Genomic DNA, 16,342 nt, shown 5'->3' on the forward strand with positions numbered 1-16,342 from the left:
CAGCCTTGGTGGAACCTGCAAGGATTTTGAGTTTTGCATTACTTCTTCATAGGTAGAAATGGGGCATCTTTTGATTGACCTCACTGCGCCTGGCCCTGCAGCTAGCAATCTTTTGACTGTAGACCTCTTCTCTAGGAGGCATTATTTTGCAGTTGTTCAAGTACAAAAGGCAACTCTTGTGTGTCAAATATGACTGTGTTCATAACAGCAAAGCTGTTTATTTGGGGGGGATGTTTGAAATTGATGGCACGAAGTCCAGAAATGTGCTGTACATTGGAAGGGACTTTTCCATAGAGAAAAGGATGGAGAGTTTTAAAAGCACCGGTTACAAATTGTAAAGATAAAGCAGGCGTCAGGAGGAGCTGCACTCTATGTTGTGCTGTCAACCCAACTTCTTTTGCATCCTCTTAAGATGCAGACAGAAACCTGTCTCCCACGGAGCTGGCGTGCTGCAGGGTTTTGTACTGGGAGGGGAGGCAGGCGCACACTTGAATGAAAAAGGAGGGTTTGGGTTGGATTTTTTTTTAACCAAATACATCGACAGTGGCTGAGACACAAGAAAGCTGCTTGCATTAATGAGAGTTCTCCTTTATGAACAGGCTTTGGTTGGGTGGGTTCAGGGGCTGTTGCTCATTGTATGAGGTTGATCCTATATTTAGAGGAGAGACTCAGTTCTCCAGATTTCAGGGGGCCCTCACCCAAATGCCCTCTGTCACCCTCTCGATGTAGGTCCATCTGATAGTAGAAATTGCCATCTTAAACTCCCCTAGAGCCAATGGCGACTGGTGATGTTCATGTCAGTGGAGTAGTGAAGCTACTCCAGGTTTTAAGAGCCTGAATAGATTTGGCACCTTGGATAGCTCCCATTGTTAATGGAAACTTAGGCTAGATCATTGGCATGAACTCCAACAACTGCTGCTACTCAGAGTCTGGCAGTCCTTGATGTAGCATTTCTCGAGATCCCATGGGGATCATCAATGTCCATTTGTGGACCCCTGGAACAGAGAACCCCAGGTATGCATGAGTGGCAGCCCAACAGTTTCCCAAAATTACCATCTGAGGACAGAAAACCCGAGTCAAGGCCTTGCTCACTCTCCCAGCAGGAATTCCTCCTGTGTTTCCCTGGTTTGTCTTCCCATCCCATTTTGGGTCTCCTCTTGCAAAACGTAAGGCTAAAATCCTACACTGAGGAGCTGAAACATAACTTTATACTGAGAAGCCAACATCCTGTTGGTGACATTTACTGGCATAAGTTGCACAACTCAGGCAGAGTAAAAAATATTGGACAATGCACAATGGTCATAGCCAACTGAAGAGGTGCAAAAGGAGTTTCACATTAGGACCATTGTGCACACAGCATAGTGAGTGAATATGCATTGCCTCTGTGCATTGTCTTTGCACATTGAGCATGCCTATTTTGCAGTGGGTTGTCGGTCGTTCTTATTGACCATTGGTCTACATTTGTTGTTGTTGTTGGTATCCAATAAAAGAATTAGGTAATGTAACTCCCATCAGCAGACATTTACACTATGCTGACGCAATGGCACACTGTCTCCAAATGAATCTGGCCAAGAAAACCCTATGATAGGGTCATGATCAGTTGGAGTCAACCTGAGGGCATACAACCACAACAACACACTCTAGACCAGTGGTCCCCAAACTGTGTTCTTTAAGAGATTTTGGACTTCAGCTCCCAGAAGTCTGAACCATGTTGGCCTGGGGTTCTGGAAGCTGAAGTCCAAAATCCCTTAAAGAGCACAGTTTGAGGACCGCTGCTCTAGAGAAACCTGTGATGATGTTGGGACCAAGAGAAAGTCCTCCTCTAAGGATCGTAAGATTTGGGCAGACCTAGACAGGTCTTTCATACAGTTTAGAGCTAAGCTGTACAAGCTTTACAGGACAAAACCAGCACTTTGGATTGAATGAACCGGTAGCCGGTAAAGCTGCTTCAGCAAAAAAAAAAAGTTATATGTTTCAATATAATTCCTGTGACTGCAGCATTTTGGACCCATTGAGACGTTAACTTTTCTATCCCCAGGTTTTTAGCACTCTTTTGTTTCTACCTTGCTGTAAGTAACCTTGGGTCTCATGTCAAAATAAAGATGAGATCTTGCTATATCCTTCCTTTAATGTCTTTCTTGTTCCGTCCTTTGCTTTCCATGACTCCCCCCCCCCCCCCCGGCCGTCGACTTTGCTTCAGAAGTGGGTAGCAACTCCATGCCTTCTTTTTGCTAGGATCAGAAGCAGGAATATGGTCAGTAAGCTGGCATTTGCAAGCCTCCCTGCAGCAACCCACGTTGAGCATCCAGCCAAAATTGGGCCTTTGTGGCGGAAGCCATTGACAACGCTCCCTGTGCCTTGCAAACATCTTTCAGGAGAGGGTTCACTCCTGGCAGGGGATTTCTAGTGGTTTCTTTCCTTTTCGTACCCTATCCCCCCACCATTTAAAAGCATGATAGGCCCAGTGATTACTCTGGAATAGTGCGGCGTTGCTAATGAATGGCTAATATAATTTTCTCAATCATTTTAGAAAGTGGTTCCCTCCCCACGTTCGAAGGGGCCGCTAAATAAAACAAGAAGGCCGGCGTTCTGCTCGCTTTCATCTTCCCCGGGTATTGCAATTTGCACTGAGTCATAATGTTTCAGAGCAATCAAGTATGTATAAACAAAAGCAAATTGTTTAATAGCGCAAAGGTCAGTGGGCATTTGTTACTGAGGACATGTAAATATTGGAATGGAGCGGTTTTGGGGTGGGGGGAGATTTACTTTCTCTGGATGTAAGCCACTGAAAGCTTTGTGCTAAAGATTGGTGCTGGGATGGAGCTACAGAGGGAAGGGGACAAAATTAGAATTGCAGTAACTTAAAACTTCAGTGAGCATTTAGAGGTTTAGAATCCAGAGACAAAGCCATGTTAGTCTGGACTGTAAGCATGCAAAGGGATCTCGCAGCACCTTTGAGTCTTAGCTGTGCAAAAGAAGTTGTAAACGAAGAGTTCAGAGACTCAGGACCGAAACATGCTGCAAAAATAATCCAGTTTGAGATCACTTTAAATGCCCTGTCTCAGTGCTAGGGAATCCTGGGAACTGTAGTTTGTTGTGGCACCAGAGTTCTCTGATAGAGAAGGCTAAATGTCTCACAAAACTACTCTGGTGCCATGGCCATTAAAGCAGCATCAAACTGGATCATTTCTGCAGTGTGGATGCAGCCCCAGCAAATAGAAGAGTTATAGGCATGAGCAGTTTTCAGTGTCTTATACTCAGCAATGCTAGAAATTTGGAGACTGAAGGAACATTTCATTTGGGGTGGGGAATTCCTACTGGGGGGCAATGCCCTCATTTTACACTCCAATTTCCATAGCTAAAGCCCCGATCTCAAGCCCTGCGAAGCCATCTGGGAGACCAAAGCCATAATTTTCTCCTGCAACCCATCTCCTGTCTGGAGCACACTCATGGAAGCGTGCCTTGTACCATTGGTATAGATGGAGTCAGAGGTCATGTTTAGCTGGCAGTGAGCATGACGCCGGCTTTCCTGTCCAAATCTCACAAAGGTGTGTTTCAGGTTGCAAACTGTGAAACACAAGCATTCAAGCCAGTTCTTGAATTTGTACAATGAAAAACTCTGCTTCTCAAGACAGACATCTCTCTCATCTAAGCAGGAGACAAATGGAGACTCCGCAGGAAAAAGTTTCCCTAACTGGGCGGCTTTTCTTCTTCGAGGGAGAGTTGGTTTGAATTGTTGCATAAGGAGGCCCATTGATAGGCCTCATTCCCACTGACAAACAAATCGGTGTGCGATCCGAATCGATGGATCGATTCAACATCGAAGTGTGGTTCACACTACATTTGCCCCGATCGCATTTTCGTGCTGCAAAATAAAATAAAATAACCCACTTGTGGTTCACATTGATGAATGAACCACTTCAAAATGGACCCGAAGGGCAAACTTAAATCAATTCTGATCCGCATCTGGTTCATGCTTGCGCAGAATCGCTTTATCCATAAAGATGTGGAAAAAATCAGCGTCAAAAAGACTCAGGTTAAATGGGTCTAACGCATGGGCCCTCTCTCTGAATTGCTTCAGCAAATCAATTCAAGTGGGAACCAGGGTCATTTGGACGGGTTCAAACCGACCCGGTTTAAAAGGTAGATGGCCACAGATGCAGGATTGGTTGCACAATGCTGGTTTTCTGCAGAGAGATGGTGTAGCACAACCAGTGTGTAACTGCATAGATGAGTATTTGCAATAGGCAAGAACATTGTAGGATGTTCTAGCAGCGCTCAGTTCTTTCCCTTCCCCAAAGATTGGCTAGAAAAGTGGTTTGGATACTTAAAGAGAAGAAATTTAAGGTCAGAGGAATGGTAGGTAGGGTTTTTCTTTGGAAGAAGCAACCATGGGCCATAAGCAACCCATCTTTCTTACCTGTGTTTCCCTCCCTGCCAAGCTGCCTTTGAACATCCCTGTATTTCGAGGATAGGTCATAAAGGTCTTACTGTTGCCATTAACTAGTCATCAAAATAAAACTGGAGCCAATGGATTTTTTTCCCCCTTCCACTCTCCTGCAATGAGGCATTTTTAAAGCGATCGTTAATATTTTTAATTTTACTTCTTCAAAATTGCCTCTTGCTTGTAGATAAGATATACTTCAAGCACATTAGGAAGGGGAGAGAGAAAGAGCGTTCTAGTCCCAATTTCAGCTGATGAAGGTTAAATGCCACCGTCTGCACATCGTAATGCTCCTTTCTTCCTTTATTTGAAATTCTCCATATTGTTTTCTTAATTTGCCTCTTATTTTTATTTTATTTTATTTTAATTTCCTTTCTAACTAGTATGGTTGGGTTTCATTAGCGAGGGAGATGTTTAGCTAATACGGCCTTTTTGTATAACAGCTTTTGATATTACTATCTGTCTTAAAAGTCTCTCTGTTTGTACCGATCCCTTGAAAGAAGATGTTTCTTCCTCTTATGGTGTGCCATTTTGCCAAAAAGCCCTAAAAGGAGGGGGGAAAGGGATACAAACACAGCAAAATGAATAAATTGTACCAATTAAAGTTACATTTCCTTTTGCCTACTTCCTTTTCTTCTAGACCTGCTGGGTTCAGGACCTAGAAGGAGCTACGGCTGCATCCGCACTGCAGAAATAATGCAGTTTGACACCACTTTAACTGCCAAGAATTGGTGCTATTGAATTTTGGGATCTGTAATTTTGAGAGATGTTTAGCCTTCTCTATGAGAGAGCTCTGGTGCCATAACAACTCCATAGGAATGGAGCCATGAGAGTTAAAGCGGTGTCAAACTGTGTTGTTTCTGCAGTGCAGATGCAGCCTAAGCATGATTCTAGAAGGCAAAAGGAATGGCAAACCATGCACTACATTCATTTATTTAAAACAAATTTGTTCCATGTTGTGATTTTTAAGCTCCTAGTCCTCTTGGCTACAAAGATGTATTTGGAAGTGGGCAATCTCAGAAAGACCAAAAAAAAAGTCCTGGAGTAAGATTTCAGGTAGTTAAATGCTTCTAAATTCCACTTACCTCTGGGCCACTCTCATTGTCTGGCCTAACCAAACTAAATGATACGTTGTGGTTGAAAATGGTGGAATTAATTTATGTAGGTCACGCACTGCCTACATTCCTTTAACAGTTATTCTTTTTTGGACCCTGCACATGAAGTGTCCTTCATGTGCATATCTCTTTCACTGCCTTCATTCATTGGCCATGGTCAGTATGTTTCTGTCTTTTCAGGCATGGGGACTAGCAACTTGTGGGAATAGTGAAGCTGAAATTCCCATCAAGCTGGCATTCCAGTCCTGGTTCCACCTTGGTACACTGACTGGAACTGTGACTTGTTCTAGAGCAGTGGTTCTCAACTTGTGGGTTGCAACCCCTTTGGGGGTCGAACGACCCTTTCACAGGGGTCACCTAAGACCATCAAAACACATATTTCTGATGGTCTTAGGAACTGAGACACTGCACTTTTATGGTTGGGGGTCACCACAACATGAGGAACTATATTAAAGGGTCGTGGCATTAGGAAGGTTGAGAACCACTGTTCTAGAGTGTTCTAGAACCCACTTGGGGGGTTTTAAAAAATCAAACGGTTCATGAGAACTTCTTCATTGTCTTCTCCTTCCACTCTCCAGGCTCTGACATGGCGGTCTTCTGCCTTCTCTGCGGGAAACGGTTCCAGACACAGACGGCCTTGCAGCAGCACATGGAGGTGCATGCCGGCGTGCGCAGCTACATTTGCAGTGAGTGCAACCGCACTTTCCCCAGCCACACTGCCCTCAAGAGGCACCTGCGCTCCCATACAGGTAAGCTGGTTGAGTCAAAAGGTGGAGAAGTCCACAGAATGAGTCCTTGGTATCCCTTGGGGTACCCATGGATACCAAAATCCATTGATGCTCAGGCCCCATTATATACAACGGCCGTAATAAAATGGTGTCCCTTATATAAAATAGCAAGGATGAGTGAATAGTCACCTGGACTCCATACAAAATAGGGCATCCTCATGCATAAGTCATTCCTAATGTGCATCTGAACAGGATGGCACCCAGCAGGTTCCCACATGAGGTGGATTGTGGCACTCATTTTAACATGATCCCTTTGGGGGAAGGCACCCCTTCACTTGATCCCATGATAGGGTCACCATAAGTTGGGAATGACTTGAAGGCACACAACAACAACAACAACAACAACAACAACAACAACAACCAAACTGTGATGAATCCTCCTTCCCCAGAGTTTCTCCATCCACCAAAGATGAGGAGCCCTGTTTCCTCTCTGAAGCCAAGGAGTCCATAGGGATACACTCTCCCTGGCTTGTCTTTCCAGATATAATTTAATTCCTCTTTGAAAAACTGGGGGCAGAGGAAGGGAGGTGGGAGAGAGGCTTTGCATGGTGCTCTGCCATATGACCTTAATAAGCAGATGGGAGATCTCAATTCCTCTGCTTAAGGTGCTGCTTGGAGCTTGCCGGGCCGGTTCTCTCTCTCTCGCACACGCACCCCGCTGCACCCCACCCTGCTGGCCGCCTTAATGGGATTACGCAACCTGTGTGTAACATGTGTGCAGGATTTAAAATACAGAAGGAAAGCTGCATGTGATGTGGAGAGGAGAGTAATGCTGTTAAGCCACCACTGGTGTGTGGGTTTCCCTTCTCTATGCCTTTAAATACCAGATGCTTAGAGCTTGGAAAAGTTACTCGGGGAGACTGTCCAAGCCCTATCATCCCCTAACCTGATCCTAGGTGATGGGGTATGTATTCTAAGCCACCTGGACAGCATAAAGTTGGGGAATACTGAACTCTCAGTTGTGCTCTATCTCACTATCTCTGATAAAATCAAATTCACATCCAAAGACAGCAAACATGAATTATGGGGTCAAGGAGTAAAGGAAGGGAGATTTCAGAGGAAGAGAGATTTCAGACCGTCACTCAGATTGTATCCACACTGTAGAAATAATCCAGTTTAATTCCACTTTCACTGCCATGGCTCAATGCTAGAGAATTCTGGGATTTGTATTTTTGTGAGATATTTAGCCTTCCATGCCAGAGAGCTCTGGTGCCACAACAGACTACAAATCCCTGGATTCCATAGCATTGAGCCACAGCAGTCAAAGTGACGTCAACCTGGGTTATTTCTGCAGTGCAGATGCAACCTGAGTGACGCTCAGAAATTTCCTTTCCTCTGAAATCTCCATTGGTCTATTCCTTGAAGCTACAACCCATGTTCGCTGCCTTTGGTTGTGAATTTGACTTTAGGTCAATATCATGGTCTTGTTAACTCAACTGGCCATACAAATCCATGAAGGTTAGGCTGATCAACAGCATAGGACATGAGCTGCAATTGCTTGGTGGAACCCTCTTGCCCAGGAGCAGTATATCTCTGTATATCGGGTGCTAAGGACAAGCAGCAAGGAAGATGCGCTGCCTTGATGCCCTCTTTATATGAGCTTCCTAGAGGTATCTTGCTCGACTAGAGGATTAACCTTTGAGCTGATTCCACAGAGATCTTCTTATGTTCTTATAAGCTAATGCCACAATATTCCTCTGAATTTCTGGATTGCAAACCACAGCTTTGGAAAGTTGCTGTTTTCAGCCAGTAGAGCCAGTGGGAGTTGTACTCTCCCCAAAAGGAGCTTTTCCAAGTGGAGAGTTGAAATGCCAGCAGCTTTATTCAACTGATTTTATTTAAAATGTTTCTGGGCCATCCAACTCGCAACTATTACTGGTGCCATTTGCAAATACATTGAAAGATAAAAAGTCACTTCGACGATCATTAAATGCACCTGATCCAGGAATCCATTCCAGGTGCAGAGTTTGGAAAACAAAAGTGCTTTTAGCTACGACTGTCACACACTCACGCCAGGGGATACTAGCATTTGTAGTCCACAAAGTAACAAGATAGTGTGTGATGGGGAGAGAAGGGAGACTAAGAGAAATAGAGAGTCAGTATCCATATGGGAAACCTCTGTGCACCATAGATTTGTGCATGACGCATGGATCACATATCCCGTCATTTGTGCTATATTTTATACTGTTTTCACAACCTGTGTCTCAGCCCTTAGGAGGGAAGGATGCTGCCACACTGCAATATTAATGCAGTTTAACACTGCTTTAACTGCCATGGGAGCATCCTATTGGATGCTGGGATTTGTAGTTTGTTGGAAAGAAACAGGGGGAGAAGGCTAAATATTTCACAAAAGTACAGATCCCAGAACTTCATAGGATGAAGCCATAGCAGCTAAAATGGCGTCAAACTGCATTAGGGCTGCAGTTTAGATGCAGCCTAAGTGGGCTCCAGAGGCCACTTTTAGGCCTTTAGACTATTTCTGCAGCCCTCCCAATTCCCTGGATCATTCTTATTCTGACCCCCTCCTCAAAAAAGTGAATTGCCATTGAAATAGGTTGCAGGGATCCTGCACTTTTTAACTTGGTTGTGGAGGTGGAAATATATCAGTTTCTGAAAACCAGAAATGGACCTCTGACTACTTCTCATATTGCTATGTTTGGTTCAATTGGGGAGGACATCTTGGGTAGCCTGTGTGGTCAGGGTGGAAAGAATATAGGAAAACATTCAGAAAAAAATAGTCAAAAATGTGTTTATAAAGTGCTGAGAAAGAAAAATCCTGGAGTGCTGAGAATCTTTGCAGTTTGGGACTGTAGAATTCACATGATAATTTTGTGCAGAAAACAGTATTTTGCAGAAAGCAACATATCTGCACGGATATATTATTTTATTTGCAGAAAATGCTGCTTCCTGTCAGGGGAAAGAAATACTGCTTTCGGTGCCAAAAAACAAATTTTGCCCAAACTAAGTCCTGAGCTGCAAATAGTGTTGGAAATGGCACCGTTTTCTACGACTTTCTTGCCATGGAAGAAAATGGCTCCATTTCATGGTTGCTTCCTTGGAGAACAAAATTAGCAAAGAATTGCATCCCTATAGCATGGCTATTGGAGGGGGTCTTGCATTAGAAAATTGGCCCCTGGATCCCCAGCCTTGGAGAATAAAAGAATAAAACCCAAAGCAGATGGCAGTGTTCTTCCTTCTTCCCCGACACGAAGACCCAAATAGGCATTAGAAGGCTGTTTTTCACAGAGACCTTGCAGCTCCGGCTCATTAATATTCCATCCTTTCCCATCCCCTTTTGCTTCCAGGGCTTCAGGTTTAGCCTCGGCAGCTGTGTTTGGATGCGCATGCAAGCCAGCAGATTTGCTGGCAATAAGGGAACCCTGATTTACTCGACTGGCTGGCTAATAAAACCCTCGGCTGGGCCAGTCAAGTGACCTAGAGGCCTCTGGACTGGCTGCTCAGCTGGCAAAGGGAGGCACTAGGTAATGACAGAGCGGGTCACAGGTGCCACCAAGGCCAGCTTTGGAAAGGGGGGCTTTAATTAGTCCCATTCCACCTAGACTTAATGTCAACCTCATTAAGAAGCCTTGCAGAGTGAATTAACGGGTCATAAACTAGGTGTGTGTGTGTGCGTGTGTGTGTGCGCACGCGCATTGTGTATTTGTGTGGTTTTGGAAGTCTGGAAGCTGAGGTTTGTGCCCACTGCAAAAATTTAAAAGGGGGATTGTATTTCATGATCATGCTGAGCCTTATAATGCTGGCAATATCGGTACAACATCTTGAGGATCATGGCTATTGGACACTTTTAGACTGAATGGCTGCATCTGTATGATTCCACTTTAGCTGGCCTGGTTGCATCCTAGGAAATCTTGGGGTCCGCAGTTTGGTGATAGACTAGACCTCTCCAGATTTACAGTTCAAAATGGGTGTCTGTTCTTTGTTATCAACTTGACTTCGACTTGTGACATCCTCCAAGAGTCAACAGCAGCTCTTTGCAAACTCAGGGCAGCCATGGCTTCCTTGATGGAATCGTTCCTCATTTCCTACTGCCTTACACTTTACCAAGCATTATTGTGGTTTCCAGTGTCGTCTCATGATTTGTCCAAAGTACAATGACCTCAGCTGATTCATCTTCACTTAAAACACTCCTCCCTGAGCTTCAGAGCTAGCGTCCCATAGTGTTGAGCCATGACAGTCAATGTGGAGCTATCATAATGTCTAAACACATGTGCCAAAGGAGTGCCGTGATGCCCCCTGCCATGCAGTTGGACATACGGTGTGACACCAGTGTCAGGGCATCATCGGAGCATGCAGCATGTGGATACAAGGCCCCCACTCTGCCCCAAGGCCAGTGTTAAATGCTGGTTTGTTTAGCCCCTTAGTCTCAAAGGTGCTACAAGAGTCCTTTGCATACTGATATTTCAGACTAACATGGCTACATCTCTGAATACAGAGTAGTTATGGCTCTGTAACTCTAGGTTACAAATCAGTAACTGGAATTCAAGATGCCAGCCTATATATTTTAAAACCCACTCAAAGTAGTCCATGAAATGCAGGCAGTTGGAAGATGTGAATTATGCAGCTGTTCAGCAGGAATAGTTTCTTTCTGAAAAATTAATTTGACAGATAGCACTCTCGTCACTCCTGACATGGTTTGATGTTGCAAGGAGGAAAGAATGCACATGAGTGCACAAGGAGAGATTGGGTCTTTTGCTTTCCTTGGAGCAAAAAGGTGGAGCTCATCAGTCTGAAGAGTATGAAAACTGCCAAGGGAAACTCTGAAACAAAACAAGACCCTGGACCCTTCCCACAACAAGAGTTTCTGTGGCACTTTTCCCCAGCCCAAAATATGTCACTGAGTCTAACTACATACTACACTGCTACAGTGGTTTAATGTCACTTTAACATTCAACTTTCCAGCCTGGAGAATCCTGGTATTTGAGGGGTACTTTGTCATTATCAGCTGGAAAGCTCTAGTGCTATAGTTCCAGTGAGGGGAATAGAGCCCTCTGGCAAAGAAATATATGTTCCTCACCAAACTACAAATCCCAGAATTCCATACAATGGAGACATGGCAGTTAAAAGGATCAGACTCTGTGCAATGTAGAATACACCCATGGGCTAGAATCCCTTTGCTGATTCTACACAGGTGTAAGTTGTGCTTAGTTTTGAATAATGCAATAGATATTGGGGAGGCAGGGAGCAGTGGGAAGGTGCTGGTGGGCAGAACTTTGTGTGTGCAATGCAGAGGGCCCTCCGTTCTATCCCCAGTGTTCTGTCCCCAGTGTTGAGGCCAGAGTCAGGTGCTAGGATGGCACCATCTAATGTTTCAGACAGCAAAATCCCTTGGGCCAGCTCTGCCCATCACACTGCACCGTACTGGTCCTCAAAGTGGCCACTAGGCTCCCCATCCAATCTTACCTATTAGTTATCACATTGATAAATGGCAAGAGCAAAGTTATAAACGATCAATTCTATTCCAGTGTCCCGAATCCTTGGTTGTTGGCAGGCATCACCAGTGGCTCTGTTGCTGTGGGTTGGTGAGTCCCTCCAGATGTTATGGGATCCATCCAGTTGCAGAATGTATGTTGGGAATAAGTTGGAAATAGGTTTCAGCACTCGGACAGTTCCTGTAACACTCAGAGAAGCTGCTAATTCCTGAAGTAACTGTGGAGGCAGCTGCCATGAAAACCAAAGCTGGTGCCCCTGTCTTTTAGTAAGGAAGCTTCCTTACTAAAAGACAGTGGCACCAGCTTGGGTTTTCATGGCAGCTGCCTCCACAGTTACTTCAGGAATTAGCACACTTTCCTGTTGGCCTCCTGAAGATGAATCAATCTCAACATAAGGTCCAAGTGGGATCTTCTCTGTAACTCTTGGATCTTCCATCCTGCTTCAGTTGGTCACCTCTGTCGAGAAGGTGGCAGCTGGTGGCTTCCATGTTTATCAGCATCAGCAACTTAGGGCCAGTGTTATGGGTTTAAGCACTAGAATGGGACTCTGTGAGACCAGGGTTCAAATCCCCACTGAGTCATAGAAAACCAGTATGTGTGAATTCCACTCTCTTAACCTTAGAAGAAGGCAGTTGCAAGCCTCCTTTGAATAAATCTCACTAAGGAAACCCTGGGATAAGGTCACTGTAAGTTAGTGTCAACGTGAAGGTGAATGACAACAATAACAAACCATGGGTGATTCATGATTAAGTTTTCTATGGATGGCAATAAGCCTGGGACAAAATCCCACCTGTTGGAGGAGGGCTGAGATGCCAGAAGTGACAGTTTTTGGTTGGCCTCCAAGTCTGACTGAAATACAGTATATGAGCCAAAATTCTATATAGGGGCAGTGTAAATCTCAGTATGCCAAGTTACACATTAATTATGCTATACAATCTTTGCGTTGAATGGCAGCATTGTTTACCTACTGAACTGAGGCAGAAAACATGCAATAGAAGGAGGAACCAAATGGGTGTATGCATCCATGCGCCGAGGTGTGCATGAGTTGACAACGCACATCATTGCAACTCCTCTTCCACTGCCTTGAACTGAATGCAGAACAAAATATTCAGTTGTTTTCATGGATGAGATATATAACAACACACAGTTGTGGCGATGGACTCCACTGTGTTGCCTCCTTCTGGTCACTCTAACCATCCTTGCAATGAAAGGAGCATGATGCTTGCAATTTTAATATTACAAACTAGGCTTTTTATAAAATCGGGATAGTTTAGGGGGGAGGATGTGCTGCAGGATTGAACCTGAAACAGCGAAGGCTTTAAATGTAGCAGAGAGGGGGGAATTCTGCCTAAGAAAGAGGGGAGTGAAACAGTGGGGGAGAGAGGAGAGAAACAAGAGAGTAAAATATCATTGTAAAAGAGGAAGTGGAGGCGGCAGCCTGCGAGTCTATAACAAGAAGAACAATTTATGCTCAGGCACGAGTTGGGTTTGACATGGGGATAATGAAAAAGCGTAGGTCATTGTGGATGACTTAAGCCTTCAGCAGCTGAGGAAAATGTATGAAATGCGAGCGGCATTACACGCTTGGCGGCTCCGCACATCTGCAACGGGACAAGTGAAATACAGTGGGGCCATTCTTTACCATAAACTTGTGGTCGTCGGATCCGCCGAGCCCAGAGAAGATTGTAATTACACTGACAAGACAAATCAGCGATATTTAAATATTCATGAACAAAGTCTTGGACGATCAATCTATCTTTATTGTTCTTCCATTCGGCTTCTGTAATAAATATTTTTTTTAAAAAAGAGGGAGGGGTTAAAGAGCTGGAAGCCCCTCGCTGTTCTCCCCACCTTACCCCCCACTCAAAAAAGGAAGATTGGTCGAGGCAATTGCCAGCCTTGCCTTTGGCATGTTCCCGTTGAGAGTTTCTGCTGTGCCGGCCCTGTTAATATGAACAAGATAGGTTTGACGCCATTCAGTTGCCTCAGTTTCACCACTTGTAAAATGGCAATCATGGAAAGCAAGCTTTGTAGGAGTGAGCAGACAAGGGCTATGCCTAAATCCTCTTGGTTAGTCCCAACTAGAGTAGAGCTGTCAATTCAGTAAGATTTGCCTCCATGTTGATTCACCATTCAGCAACTGAGGTCCAAAACACACTGCTGAAACTAAACTACGATTCCCAGGGTTCTCCAGCACTGAGCCTGGGCAGTCAAAATGGTCTCAAACTGGATTATTTCTGCCGTGTATTTTGGACTAGAGTCAATGGGTCTACTTCTAATTGGGACTGACCAATGCAATTTGGACTATAATGGCAGGAGGGTTTGCACAACCCTGTTTCCAAAGGGATCACACTACGATCTCATTTAGCCTCTGATTCCCCAAAGTGGGTTTATTACTGTATGAGACCACCTCAGTTATGGAGATATGTGTCAGAACAAAATACAAGATGTGCCTACTTATCTCCTGGGTTGCGGACTGAAAGACTGTCAGAAAGCGGAATTGGTTGAAATGTGGGACCCAGGTTTTTTTACGTTGCAAATGCATTTTGCCACTGGAAATGTAAATAACACAGTCAATATCACTTTTGAATTGCCTCCCTTCTCCCGCCATTGTCCAGCTGCAGCAACAGACCGTCCCAGGACTTGATAGCTGCCAAGTGATGGAAAGATGCACAAATGTGTATGTGTGGAGCTACAACATGGGCCCCGCTGCAGATTTTCTGAGAGGAATGGAGTGAGCTAATAGTGATAGAAAGCCTAGATCTCCTCTGTTGCCATCACAGAGTTTGGTCTTGTTAGCAGCATGCCAGGGGATGCCTACTCCATAATGGGGTTCTCTGCCTGTCTCCCCTACAACGGTCCTCACTGTCAGCAGTGCTTTGCGCCATCATGAGCCTCTTTTCCTGATCTGCTTCTCCAAGTGAGGAGTTGGTTGTCTTGGTAGCACCTGTCTCTATTTATTCTTCTCTCTATATTTTATTTTACTACCTTACTCCCTTATTGCCTTGAATCCTCTTGGTTCATCTTTGCTACTGTAGGACCATAGAAGTGATTGCTGACTGGTGAATCAACACGCAGGTAGACGCCACTGCTTCAACGGGCCTACTCTAGTTGAGATTACCTTTATTAGTTGGGCAATTGTATTTTATAGTGGCCTGAATCCTGTTAGATAACCTCAGATGATGTAGACCCACAGGATCAATTGTTAAGTGGTGAGTCAACACATAGGTGAATTCCATTGATTTGGTGGGTCTACTCTACTTGTACCTAAACAGGATTAGGTCCCTTGTGTTTTATGTATTATTTATTTTTATTGACAATATTTTCTCTCTCATATATATATGAGCAAGCAAAACTTTTTTCCAAGCCCTGGAGAAGTATCTAAAGAGGAACCCAAGCAATCTTTGCAGTTGCTCTTCCACACGACCCTGGGAGTTGCCATTTTAGTGTTTCTGGAGGATTGGCAGTTCTCTCTGGTGCTCTAGGACAGGATTGGATGTTAACTTTTGGAATTTTGTTGCAATGGTGTATATCTGATGGGCCTGTAAGCTTCCTCCATGTGATGCTTGTGTCTCGGTTGCAGGGGACCACCCATACGAGTGTGAGTTTTGTGGCAGCTGCTTCCGGGATGAGAGCACTTTGAAAGGCCACAAGCGCATCCACACTGGAGAGAAGCCCTATGAGTGCAACGGCTGTGGCAAGAAGTTTAGCCTCAAGCATCAGCTAGAGACCCACTATAGGGTCCACACAGGTAAGGGATGGGGCTCGGCTGTCCAATTCAACAGGTGTGCCAGTTTCTCTTCCCTCAGCCTCTTCGGCTCAGCTGGCCTGAGAAACAAATTTGGGAGATTTCCCTGACTCCACCCCACTTGCAGTGTTTTCCAGAGGAGGTGTCCGTTACAGTTCTCATTTATGGAAGGCTTGGGGGATTTTTGTACAAGCTGAAGATACAGGGAATGTCTTTGTCCCTTGCAGCCTCCAGGTTTCTCTCCAGCAGTGAGTGAATCCCTGGATGCCTCAGCTCCTGGCATGCAACTATTGCAAATAGCCAGTCGATATTTAGATCACTTTTGCTGTTCATTACTTCATTATTCGCTCTGCCTGTGCACAGAGCAGGTATCAATATTGCAAAGACCGAGGCAGTTAATTACGATGTCGAAACAAACCCCTTTGGCTTTCAGCTGCTGCTGCTGTGTACAGTATCAAAAATCATTCTGGTTCACTCAGGGGGAAGGTCACTGTTAGCAGGTGAACCTGCCTGGGAAGCAGAACTCATGAGGAGGAGAGAATGGATACATGACCAAATGCAGCCTTGGATGACTCCCTTTTTGTTGCATTTCAGCCAAATGTCTTCACAGAGTGTGCTTTCAGGAACAGTTTGAGTTGGCACAGTAGCCACAATGGAGTTCCTTAGGAATGACCTCCGTTCACATTGTTTTTTAACGTTACTTGTCCCCACAACTCAACGAAATAAAACATAACAAAAATGAGCATTGGCCTTTTGGAATCCCCAACTTTGGCCAAGAGTAAAATAGGTTTTCACCA

The 16,342-nt window shown here is 44.7% G+C and overlaps 1 protein-coding gene across 3 annotated transcripts in view; it reads left to right on the top strand.

Moving 5' to 3' along the window:
* The window catches only part of ZBTB16 (zinc finger and BTB domain containing 16), a 165,175-nt gene that overhangs the window by 140,246 nt on the left and 8,587 nt on the right, over positions 1 to 16,342 (top strand). For all 3 annotated transcript variants that reach the window (XM_089538591.1, XM_089538593.1, XM_089538592.1), the window contains exons 5-6: positions 6,138 to 6,308; positions 15,381 to 15,548. In XM_089538591.1, the coding sequence (XP_089394717.1) occupies positions 6,138 to 6,308; positions 15,381 to 15,548 (339 nt within the window). The remainder of the gene's footprint in view (positions 1 to 6,137; positions 6,309 to 15,380; positions 15,549 to 16,342) is intronic.

This window comes from Sceloporus occidentalis, unplaced genomic scaffold (genome assembly GCF_023333645.1).
Source record: "Sceloporus occidentalis isolate IW3139 unplaced genomic scaffold, rSceOcc1.0.p SCAF_9, whole genome shotgun sequence".
NCBI lineage: Eukaryota > Metazoa > Chordata > Lepidosauria > Squamata > Phrynosomatidae > Sceloporus > Sceloporus occidentalis.